Source organism: Triticum dicoccoides, chromosome 3B (genome assembly GCF_002162155.2).
Source record: "Triticum dicoccoides isolate Atlit2015 ecotype Zavitan chromosome 3B, WEW_v2.0, whole genome shotgun sequence".
In the NCBI taxonomy this organism is placed as follows: Eukaryota; Viridiplantae; Streptophyta; class Magnoliopsida; order Poales; family Poaceae; genus Triticum; species Triticum dicoccoides.
Window position 1 is genome coordinate 848,543,580 of NC_041385.1, and position 12,331 is coordinate 848,555,910.

The following is a 12,331-nucleotide window of genomic DNA, read 5'->3' on the forward strand; positions in this document are numbered from 1 at the left end:
GATCCAAAAAGAGAGAAGAAGCCATCTAGCTACTAAATATGGACCCGAAGGTCTGAAGTAAACTACTCACACTTCATCGGAGGGGCTATGGTGATGATGTAGAAGCCCTCCGTGGTGGATGCCCCCTCCGGCGGAGCTCCGGAATAGGCCCCAAGATAGGATCTCATGGATACAGGAAGTTACAGCGGTGGAATTAGGTTTTTGGCTCTGTCCCCGATCTGTTGGGGGCACGTAGGTATATATAGGAGGAAGGAGTACGTCGGTGGAGCGTCAGGGGGCCCACGAGGTAGGGGGCGCGCCCAGGGGGAAGGGCGCGCCCCCCCACCCTCGTGACCGCCTCTGGTACTCCTTGGAGTAGGGTCCAAGTCTCCTGGATCACGTTCGATGAGAAGATCACGTTTCCGAAGGTTTCATTCCATTTGGACTCCGTTTGATATTCCGTTTCTTCGAAACACTGAAATAGGCAAAAAAACAGCAATTATGGGCTAGGCCTCCGGTTAATAGGTTAGTCCCAAAAATAATATAAAATTGGAAAATAAAGCCCATTATAGTCCAAAACAATAGATAAAGTAGCATGGAGCAATCAAAAATTATAGATACGTTGGAGACGTATCAGCGGGCAATCGACGGCGGTGAGGACGGGGAAGGGACAGGACGGACCGCCAAACCTAGACAAATCTTGAGGAAAATGAAGGTTGGACAAGGAGCTTGGAGAGGAGAAAGCTTAAGTGTGGCTCGGGCATTTTATCGAACACCTCGTGTGCATAGGAGGTGAGCTAGAGCACCACAAAGCTCTCGCACGGCCAGCCAAAAAACAGAGCAGCGGCTCTGTTCGCGGGCCGGGGCGGGGGTACATATAGGCCTCTTTTTAGTCCCAGTTTGTGTCTAAAACCGGGACTAATGGACAACCTTTAGTCCCGGTTCAAGCCACCAACCGGGACTAATGGTGGTGGGCCGGGAACGAGGCCCATTGGTCCCGGTTCTTGTCTGGAACCAGGACCAAAGGGCTCAGACGAACTGGGACCAATGGCCCCCGAGCCCCGGCCTGCGCCCTAGCCTCATGAACCGGGACTGATGCCTCCTATGGCCCCGGTTCATGAGTGAAGCGGGATTAATACCCTTACACAGGCCTCAACCAAAGTCCTATTTTCTACTAGTGGGTGTTGCTCCACCGCGAGCTCAGCCAGTGTCCCAACTGCCTCAAAAGGGAGCTCGGAATCGGTGATCTCTAAATCGCCTGTTCGCCACCTCTGCCTTTATCTTTCTCTCTAAATGTGCCCTGTCTATGCTGTTGTAAGTTGCCGGAGCTCCCGTCCGTGCACGGCGGCTGTCGCCGTTGTCGGTGTGGTGGAGCTCCACCATTACTTTCCTTCCTTTTTCATTAGTCAGCATGGTGGCTTCTTTTGTTACACTGCTAGCTCTCCCGTGTTCCTCCATGAATATCTATGACAAGTTGTACCTGCATAGATGGTTGTGTCTTGTGTGCTCCCTCTCCTCTAGTACGACGGCTCATAAGATAGTCTTAATAACGCAATCTAGTAATGACTAAAAGTATCATGTAAAATAAGCTATCTGCTAGTCTTGTCATTAGTAACTAGACATGCCTAAATATGTGGTGAGAGATATTCTTACTAAGAGGTCATCTTTTAATTAAGAAAACTAGTCATCAGCCCGTGCTATAGCACGGTCTAGCATCTAAAATAATTAGATGACTTTGTCTTGTAAAACACTACTAGTAGAAAGCAGGTTGTTAGGAATACCAAAACTCAAGGCCGTGTAGGGAGTAAAGGACTTTTGAATGAGAAATGGGGGATTGCAATCGGAAATTGTATTTCACGAACATCATAGGATATAATTTTTCTCCTCCATCTTTTGGAGGAATCGGACGATGAAACCGACTGTCATGCAATGTTTTCTCTAAGAGTGTGAATATAACTTCTATCTTTTTTCTCTTTTCTCATTCACCAAGTAGCACATATTTCCGAGGTTCATGTCTTTTTTCCTGTGCTAAGTTTAAACACTGATTTCAAAGCAATACATGTGTTTCATATTCTTGTATTGTTCGACTAGCCATGTAATTGAAATTCAGTATACCAAATAAAAAAATGTTGTTCCAAAGTGGCCCTGTATATTGATTACCATATATTATGGTAGATTAGAAAATATATTGTTTTCCTTGGATTACTTCTGACACTTCAATTAGTTTCTGATTAGGCTTTTCAAGTATTTACTGTTATTAGACTGACCTACAATATATCTGGTGACAAACGAACCTGACAACTTCTTTTGTAAAATTGACAAGAGATTCTAACACCCCCCGCCCCCCATCCCACACATATTTCTAGGTAAAATTATTAGCATTCTAATGTTTGACTAAAATATTAATTATCCTAATTAAATACAAACTATATTTAACATTCTAAATGAAGTATCTTTTTTTTCGTCTTCTCCGTGACATCTTTGTATTTTATTTTGGTTCCTAGTTACACCATGCACCGGTTGTGGATATTACATATGGCTGTATTTTTTTATATCACATGCAGTTTTTTTTTAGAATAATCATGTAATGCTGTTGGAAGGGTGTCTCGGATGTACATATAGAAATACCTAGGACTCTTGTTCTATCACGTACTCCCTCAATTCCCTCATACAAGGCCAGTATCGAAAATACATTTTGCATCAATACAGGGCCATCAACAGTAAACGATGCAAAAATTAAATGATGTTTTCTTGTACGATTAACTTTTTAATATTTACATGCATGTAGACATAATCACACTCAGTCACTTCTTTCCCATTCATTCGTTGCATGTTTGTGGTGTATTAATGATCCCGGTTAATGAAAAGAAAAGTTGACTTGTAAATGAGTCATTAAATTTTATCTTGGTACCTGTAATATGAGTTTGTGACGTTGTATAAGGGAATGGAGGGACGTAGAGAAATAGGACTCCTTTTCTACCACGTCCGTATAGAAATAGGACTCAAGAGGTTTGAAGATGGGCGCCAAATTGGTCAAAAAGCCGCCCCAAACGATTAGATCACTCACATGCTTTCTTCTGCACGGCTTCAGCTTTCAGTTGTGCAATGCAATGGGCGTGCTTTAGTAACCGTACTAAGCTAAAGAGAGTGTGACCAGCCAATCGATCTGATCAGTCACATGGTTTCTTCTGCCATTCGATCGCGCTGCTTTCAATCATGCAATGCCACGGGTGGGCTAGCTCTTCCGTTGCCAGCCACCATATATACTTCATCCGTTATTCAGGAGAGGAGACGTACCAATCTTCGATTCGCCATGGCCGCCTTCCGCCTCCTCTTCCTCCTGCTTGCCTTGGCCGCCAGCTGCAACAGCACTGCTGCTGCCAGCGTGATGTACAAGGCAAAGGCCGGTGTGATTTTCAGACATGATGCTCGCACCATCGAGGTCAAATTCGTCCTCCCCGCCAGCAACAGCCCGGTCGCCGCTGGGGACGAGGACCTGCAGCTGCGGCAGGAAGCCATGGCGCAGGCCATTACCGTGATCTCCCGCCACAGGCCAGAGACCAGCGACGCCGAGAAGCTCAAGTGGGCGCTGGGGGTCGTGAACCTCGAGGCCCAGCGGTGGAAGCCCATCTTCAGAGCCGTCAGCACGGTGCTGGAGAGCGGCGTCGACGACGGCACCAAGGAGGAGGCGTTCGCCCAGGCCAAGGAGGAGCTCAACCGCGACCTCGGCCAGGAAGGTCCCAACGCCCTCAATGCAAGATCTGTAGGAATAAGCCACGGCGTGGGTTGTCGGGCTCGTCGGGCGCGTCGGGTGCGCGCGGGACGGGCGGGACACACTGGTAGCGTTGGGCTCGTCGGGTTCGTCGGGCGTGTCGATGACGCGCGGGACGGACGGGACGTGTGGGATGCAGTAGCGTGGCGTGTGTGTAGTGTGTTTACTTGTAGCAGTTCCATGTGTGTAGCGTGGCTGTGTGCGCATGTGTGTGACGTGATAGTCAGCGGCGTGAGTTAGTTAGCCAGATGATCAGCAGGCTGTTAGCGGCGCCCGTTGGAGCTGGCCGCGTCGTCCGTGTGGCGCGCGCGTCGTGCGTCCGTGCATGCATCGGATGGATGAGCTAGCTATTTGCATGGGCTGATCAAGTCAGTTTGGTAGTGCATGGATTAGTGGCCACGGCCGGGTCATGTGCGTCGTGGGCATGCAGATCATGCCCGCGCATGCAGCGCGACAGATGCGTGGGCGCTGTTGGGATTAACCACGACGTGGTGCCCCTGTCCGGCACGGACTAGTAGCAGTCACCGAGTAGGTATAGGAATTCATGTACGAGTAGGTTACTTGCATGTACCGTGTAGGACTAGGATTAGCAAACCGAGTAGTATTGCTCACGTAGCTATCCTAGGCTATATATACATGTAGCCTGTACCCTGTAACAACCAGACCGTGGATCTGAGTTGAAGCAATAAAGCAATAAGGCTCGAGACGAGCCTTTGGCAATACATCTGTCTCGCGTGCGTTTGTGTTGTTCCGGCCGGCTGGCCGTTGTGTGCGTACGTGAGATACTAAGTTGATCAAAGGAATAGATCAAACTAGTACGTGGTGTTGCTGGCTTTGTACTACGGTGTATCTCGGCGTAAAGTACTTCGTCGAGTTCGTCAGCGAGCTTTCTCCCTCATCGTCGTTCGTCGTCGGTCGTATCGCCGTCGCCGGAAGTACTTGGCGTCGGGACTGGGCCAACAATTGGTATCAGAGCAAGGTTGATCTTCTAGTAACGGGAGATCATGTCGGACGACGGGGACAAGTCCAAGCAGCTGGTGGAGTACTCCGGTGCAGCTAAAGTAATTGCTGCTCCGGCGAGTTCGTCGTATCCACGGTTTGATCGCGAGAACTTCGGGGTCTGGAAGGCCCTCATGGAGTGTGGTCTCCGCGCCAACGAGCTATGGGACGCGGTGGATCCCGGAGGCGACGCGTTCAAGAAGGAGGGAGCCGAGCACCGGAAGGATCGGCAGGCGGCGTCAGCGATTTACTCGGTGATGCCGATGGATGTCCTCCAGCACCTAATCGCCAAAGCAACGGCGAAGGAGGTGTGGGATACGCTCAAGCTCATGTTCGAGGGACACACCCGCGTCAAGCAAGCCAATCTCCAAACTCTCCTAAGGAACTATGAGACTTTGGTCATGGGCGACAATGAGTCCGTGGATGCGTTCGCTTCACGGGTGGCTACTCTCGTCAATCGGATCCGTGCGCTTGGTGAAAACCTCACGGAGACCTCGGTTGTCCGGCGGTTCTTGCGCGCGGCCCCTCCCCGGTACCTGCAAATTGTCACGGCAATCGAGCAGTGCGTCGATCTCGCGACTCTCTCCATCGACGATCTTGTCGGACGGTACAAGGCTCATGATGAGCGTATGCGGTATAGTCTTAGGGACGGGAAGAACGACGAGCTTGTGATGCTCACAAAGGCGCAGTGGATCGCCCTGGAAAAGCGAGGCGGATCCATAAGCAGTAGCAAGAAGAAGGGGAAGCAGCGTTCGATGAGAAAGAACTTCGCCGACTCGGACGACGACTCAGATGATGAGGCTGCACCTGCACCACTGAGGAGGAAGTTTGACATCAGAAAAGTGAGGTGTTATAACTGTGGCCTCCTTCGTCACTTCAAGGCTGACTGCGAGGAAGCACTGAAGCAGAAGGCGCTCATGGCCCAGCAAGGTGATGAAGGTGACATGATGTTGATGTGCGAACTCGTGGACAAGGTGGATCCAGTTCTTCAAGCATCGGCTAAAGAAATTGTCGTGCTCCGTGAAGAAAAAGTTCACTGTCAAGATCATGGTTCGGAAACTCATGTCGACGCTACGGACATGGGGGGTGATTCCGAAGATTACGTCGATGTTACGGGCATAAGTGCTAACTTCGCTGGAGCGGATGCAGCAATTGCCGCGTGTACTCGGCCATGGAGAAGCAGTCCTCGTACGATGTATCCAGAAAAAATAAAGGCGTACGTGGCGCCGGAAGTCCACGAAGAAACAAAAGCTGATGCTATTACTTGTGCAAAGACAGAGACACATGTTGCAAGAGAAAACACAGACATGGATGTCGTGACTGTTGGGGCTGGTGCATCAAGTACAGGTGCAGCTATGGTACAAACACATGGAGTTGGTGGCCAAGGCGTGGCACTCCATGGCTCAGCCAACGGACAAACAGGGAAGTCCAAAGGCAGCAGTTGTTGCAACCTAGCAAGCGGGGCAAGATGCATCCCAGGAACGGGCCGTGACAGCAGCCCAGCAGGAGGGCATGAGCCAGCACGTGAAGCGGAGCGAGCGGCTTCATGCATGGCACCGGCGTATTCAAAGTTAGAGGATACAATGGAACCGTGTTTGCTTGTTTCGCCAAAAGCAATATGCAAAGCAAAAGGTGATGTGTCGCTCCTAAAGGTACAAGGAGCCGCGCAAGCAACTTCGCCTCCAAAAGTAAAGGAGGAAAGGCTACTGTCATCTACATCCGTACTCCTACAGCCGGTGTTACACCCATATTCGGAGAAGTCTCTTCGGACAAAAGACCCAGAAAAGGTGAAACGGAGTGGGCGGCGGTGTCTAGCAAGCGCCAAGGAACCGGCGGAATTCAAGGGCGCAAATACGAAGGAATATTGGCGTCAGGCTATGGAAGAGGAGTTGAGGTTGATTCACGACAACAATGCTTGGGAGCTTGTGGATCTTCCCAACAACGAAAAAGTCATGGGTCTCAAGTGGGAATTTATGATCAAGAAAGATGTCGAAGGGTCCGTGAAGCACAATGCAAGGCTAGTGGCCAAAGAGTACGTGCAAGAGGATGGTGTGGACTTTGAAGAAGTGTTCGTTCCTGTTGAAAGGATGGAATCGGTGAGACTACTCATCGCTCTCGCGGTTCAGGAATCATGGAAGATACATCACTTGGATGTAAAATCCGTGTTTTTGAATAGCGAGTTAGAAGGAGATGTGTATGTGAATCAGTCACCGGGATTCATCAAAGAGGGAGAGGAACACAAGGTACTGAAGCTACACAAAGTCTTGTACGGGCTACGGCAAGGCTCTCGGGAGTGGAACATCAAACTTGATCGAACGTTGATTTCTCTTGGATTTGAGAAAGCCCCACTAGAGCATGCAATGTACAAGAGAGGTGAAGGAAAGGATCGTCTACTAGTTGGCATCTACGTCGACGACCTATTGATAACTGGAGCAGATGAAGAGGTGATTGCAAAGTTCAAGCTATAGATGAAAGAGCTTTTCAAGATGGATGATCTAGGTCTTTTGAGCTACTACCCCGGGATAGAGGTACATCAAAAGACGGAAGGGGTCACACTATGCCAGGAGGCATACGCAAGGAAGATACTTGAAAGCTATGGCATGAAAGATTGCAATCCAAATGATGCTTCAATGAAACCTCGTCTTGAGCTGAACAAGAAGAGTAAAGCACCCGCAGTTAATGCAATAGAGTATATTGCAGCTGCCACTGCAGCGTGTGAAGGTGTGTGGCTAGGGCGGCTACACGGTGATCTTATGGATCGAGATCTGGAACAAGTGGTGCTTAATGTTGATAGCAAGTCTGAAACTTTTCTACGGGAGGATCCAGTGTGGCGTGATAGGAGCAAGCACATTGATACAATGTATCATTACATGAAGGACTGCGTGGAAGAAGGAAGACAAAGATAAACTACATTTGCACCGATGATCAGCTGGCGGACATCCAGACCAAGGCTTTGGATCGAGAGAAGTTCTTGGAGATGAGAAGAAGGATCGGCGTCCGAGCTGTGACATGGCGACGTCGTGTTTAGGGGGGTGATTGTTGGGATTAACCACGACGTGGTGCCCCTGTCCGGCACGGACTAGTAGCAGTCACCGAGTAGGTATAGGAATTCATGTACGAGTAGGTTACTTGCATGTACCGTGTAGGACTAGGATTAGCAAACCGACTAGTATTGCTCATGTAGCTATCCTAGGCTATATATACATGTAGCCTGTACCCTGTAACAACCAGACCGTGGATCTGAGTTGAAGCAATAAAGCAATAAGGCTCGAGACGAGCCTTTGGCAATACATCTGTCTCGCGTGCGTTTGTGTTGTTCCGGCCGGCTGGCCGTTGTGTGCGTACGTGAGATACTAAGTTGATCAAAGGAATAGATCAAACTAGTACGTGGTGTTGCTGGCTTTGTACTACGGTGTATCTCGGCGTAAAGTACTTCGTCGAGTTCATCATCGAGCTTTCTCCCTCATCGTCGTTCGTCGTCGGTCGTATCGCCGTCGCCGGAAGTACTTGGCGTCGGGACTGGGCCAACAGGCGCTGCGTTTGGCCAAGGCTACAAAGCCGTCTTTGTAATCCAGTGAGTTGGTACTCTGGGAAAGGAAAAGTAACGAGGCTGTGAAGCCGGGTGAAACTCGTGTACCGTGTGCTCCTCCTTCTTTTACCTCTAGCTACGAGAGAGAGAGAGAGCTGCAACAACAATTGGTATACAGAGCTTCGGTTCGGGCGATCACCGGCGACCATGGCGCTCGTCCCACACGGCGGTGGCGCGGGCGGATCGGCGACGATGGCGATGCCGATGCTGACCGCGGACAACTACACGGTCTGGGCCATCAAGGCGCAGGCGATCCTCGACGTCCACACCGTATGGGAGGCGGTGGTGCCGGGCGACGCGGCGGTGAACGCGCGGAAGGACAAGATGGCGCGTGCGTTGCTTCTCGGGGCGTTGCCGGAGGATGTGCTGCTGCAGGTGTCGACGAAGCTCACCGCCAGGGAGGTATGGGACTCCCTGAAGGTGAGGTTCGTCGGCGCCGATCGGGTCCGTGCGGCGAGGCTGGGGACGCTGCGCGGTGAATTCGACCGGATGAAGATGGCGGACGGCGAGGAGCTCGACGTGTACGGCGGGAGGCTCGCGGCGATGGCGGCGAGGTATGCCAACCTCGGGGAGACGCTGGGCGACGCAGCACTTGTCAAGAAGTTGCTGGATACGGTGCCGGATCGCCTCTTCCCCGTCGTCGCCGGCATCGAGCAGTTCCACGACGTGACGACGATGGCGTTCGACGAAGCGCTCGGGCGGCTGCGTGCGTTCGACGAGCGGGTTCGGCGCCATGGACAAGATGGCGGCGAGCGCGGGGGTGAGCAGCTGCTCATGACGGCGGCGCAGTGGGCAGCACGGGAGCGTCGACACGGCGGTGCTCGGGACGACGACGACGGGCGCAGCGTGGCGTCAGGGAGCGGCGGCAACAGGCGCAGGCGCTGCTACAAGTGTGGGGAGCATGGGCACTTCCGGCGCGAGTGCCCGCAGCTGCGGAAAGGACCGGCGGCGGAGCAGGCCCTCTTGGCCGGTGCCAACGTCGACGACGACGGACTCCTCTAGGCCGTGGCTTAGGGGGTGTGTGTTGGAATAAGCCACGGCGTGTGTTGTGGGGCTCGTGGGCGCGTCGGGTGCGCGCGGGACGGGCGGGACACACTGGTAGCGTTGGGCTCGTCGGGTTCGTCGGGCGTGTCGATGACGCGCGGGACGGACGGGACGTGTGGGATGCAGTAGCGTGGCGTGTGTGTAGTGTGTTTACTTGTAGCAGTTCCATGTGTGTAGCGTGGCTGTGTGCGCATGTGTGTGACGTGATAGTCAGCGGCGTGAGTTAGTTAGCCAGATGATCAGCAGGCTGTTAGCGGCGCCCGTTGGAGCTGGCCGCGTCGTCCGTGTGGCGCGCGCGTCGTGCGTCCGTGCATGCATCGGATGGATGAGCTAGCTATTTGCATGGGCTGATCAAGTCAGTTTGGTAGTGCATGGATTAGTGGCCACGGCCGGGTCATGTGCGTCGTGGGCATGCAGATCATGCCCGCGCATGCAGCGCGACGGATGCGTGGGCGCTGCGTTTGGCCAAGGCTACAAAGCCGTCTTTGTAATCCAGTGAGTTGGTACTCTGGGAAAGGAAAAGTAACGGGGCTGTGAAGCCGGGTGAAACTCCAGTGTACCGTGTGCTCCTTCTTCTTTTACCTCTAGCTACGAGAGAGAGAGCTGCAACAACAATATCGACTATGGGTATATGTGACATGCATCGCCAGTTCCCCACCTCTGCCTTAATTTCTCTATCGGCCTTAGGGCGCCCAAGATATCTGTGGTGTTGTTAGTCATGTATAGTGCTCCCGTCCGTGCGCTGCGGCCTGTCGCAGCTGTCGGAGCACCGCCATTATTTCCCTTCTGCTTCGTTCTCGACGCCTTCGGCTGGGGAACGTTTGTGATTGTGCTTGCATTTCCTTACTCTCTTTGTTCCGAGTGTGGCGTTTTCGTGCTCAGGCTACATGTAGCCCACTTTTTGAAAACATTTAAAAATAAAATTTGAAAATTCCAAAAACTTCTAAAACAATAAACATTAACATACTAATGTATACTACACGTGTGTAAAAATTTATGAGAAAATACATTGTTTCATGCGTTACACAAAAAACTGAAAATGGTTGATTTTATATAGTGAACAGTATACACACTGTCAACTGTTTCAATGTCAGCGGTTTGTCTTTTTTTTAGCTCTCATGTCAATGTATTTCATGGACCCACAAAAAAAATTATTTCTTCATGAAAATTTGTGAGTATGCAGTATACATCCATATGATACTGTAGATTTTTTTTTTCTAAAAATCTTTGAAGCATTGGAACATCTATTTTGAATTTTTCAAAAAAAACGAGCTCCATGTAGCTTGAGCTCCAAAATGAATTTCCGCTTTGTTCTCCCTGCCGTCTTCCATGAGGAGCAATCATACATGTCCGATTGGTTTACTAATTCACAGGTCATCTAAGGGTCCTGAGGTGAACTCTCTTTGTCTTCATAGTGTCATGATCTCTGAAATCCAGCTTCTTCAAGACATAACGTCTTGCATGGCAGGGGATGCACTAGTGAACTTGTAAAAGATGAAAATTACATGTTGAAGAAGCAAAAGTCATACTTAATTACGAAAAACATATTTGTCGTCGTTGCGTACCATTTCAACATCGAAGGTCTCGTCGAGCATAATACTGAAGCGCCGACCGTCTTGCAGGTGAGGCATGTCGCATAGACCTGATCCTCGCCGCAATAGTCGCACTCCGGGATTCTACGTTGTTGTCAGACATTTCCTATATTCATAATTTAAAGATTAAACTTCTAAAATTCAATATATGTACTACAAAAACTAAATTAGATCATTATTATTCATCGCGGGTTAACTACTAGTCTGTCGAGTCTTTTCTTGAAAACTCTCAGGTCACGTGGTGTATATATTCGACCATCAGTGATGGTCGCTCCTCCCTTCGTTCCCGAGTGCATTACACCAAAATATATAGCACACGGGAACGAAGGAGAAGCAACCCTCACGACAACAGTCGGGATTCTTCTTCTCTCATATATCCCTCACTGATTTTTTGACCGTCGGTGATGGTCGCTCTTCTCTTCCTTCCCGTGCATTACCAAATGGTCTATCACGAGAAAGAAGAAGAAGAAGAAAAGCGACCCCCATGACAACAGTCGGGATTCTTCTTCTCTCATATAATGGGTAGTGGGCTTCTACACCTCTTTGGGCTACCTAAAAGGCTCGAATGGTCATCTTCTCACAGCCCACATGAGGAGGGTATCCCGACAGTCGGCACACCCTAGCTCACGTCCTCCGGTTTGCCAGCCGTCCACTTGGCTGAGGTCGCCGGTCCACGCCCACGCAACCGCCCGCCGCAGGCCGGTGACGCCACTTCGACCAGGGCCGCCGCCCCGGAGCATGCAGCCCCGTACAGCAGATGCAGAGCAGCGAAGGCCCCACCGCCACCTTCCTTGGCGGCGCCCCGGCTTGCCCGGCAGCAGCCTCAGGCGGCGGCGAGGGGGGAGCGAAAGGAGGGGGCGACAATGGGGCTAGGGTTTTGACCCCCCGAGTCGCCCGGAAGGGGGCGACGCCATTAGGTTATACTTCTGCCTTTGGATGGAAATGTAATTCCTTTTCTTGTAAAGAAATTCACAATTATACAACAGCCGAAGTTAATTAATTCAAATACTTTCACGATTAGGGCATATTTTTGCTTTTAGATCAGTGGCCAACGGTACAACAGGAGGCGAGGGTGCGCGGCCAGCTTTATCACGTACGGAGTACTCACATACTCACATCACATCCTGCACGTCTTCTGTCCACGCTCCTCCTGCAGCAAGTTTGAACATGGGCAAGATCAATCGGTCAAAAAGGCGCCCAATCGATCAGATTAGTCACATGATTTCTTCTGCCACTCACGCCACTTTCATTTGTGCAATGCGATCGGTGTTGCAACTGCCAGTGCCATCACATCATATATACTAAGCATCCTTGTTCAGCAGATGGAGTACATACACTGTACTCAGCTTAGCTGCC

General features: G+C 50.8%; 1 protein-coding gene across 1 annotated transcript; it reads left to right on the top strand.

Annotated features, from left to right (window-relative positions):
* Positions 1 to 3,186: 3,186 nt before the first annotated feature.
* LOC119280295 lies at positions 3,187 to 4,266 on the top strand. Its single transcript, XM_037561195.1, has 3 exons — positions 3,187 to 3,369; positions 3,451 to 3,764; positions 4,145 to 4,266. Exons 1-3 carry the CDS (start codon positions 3,293 to 3,295, stop codon positions 4,264 to 4,266), a joined length of 513 nt encoding a protein of 170 aa, XP_037417092.1. The 5' UTR covers positions 3,187 to 3,292.
* Positions 4,267 to 12,331: the final 8,065 nt, after the last annotated feature.

Excerpts from the sequence above, each read along its gene's own strand:
- LOC119280295 (XM_037561195.1), top strand. The coding sequence starts at position 3,293 with ATGGCCGCCTTCCGCCTCCTCTTCCTCCTGCTTGCCTTGGCCGCCAGC. Across the intron at positions 3,370-3,450 it reads ACTGCTGCTGCCAGCGTGAT|CCCGGTCGCCGCTGGGGACG; the intron begins GTACAAGGCAAA and ends CGCCAGCAACAG. Across the intron at positions 3,765-4,144 it reads AGGAATAAGCCACGGCGTGG|TGGCCACGGCCGGGTCATGT; the intron begins GTTGTCGGGCTC and ends TGCATGGATTAG.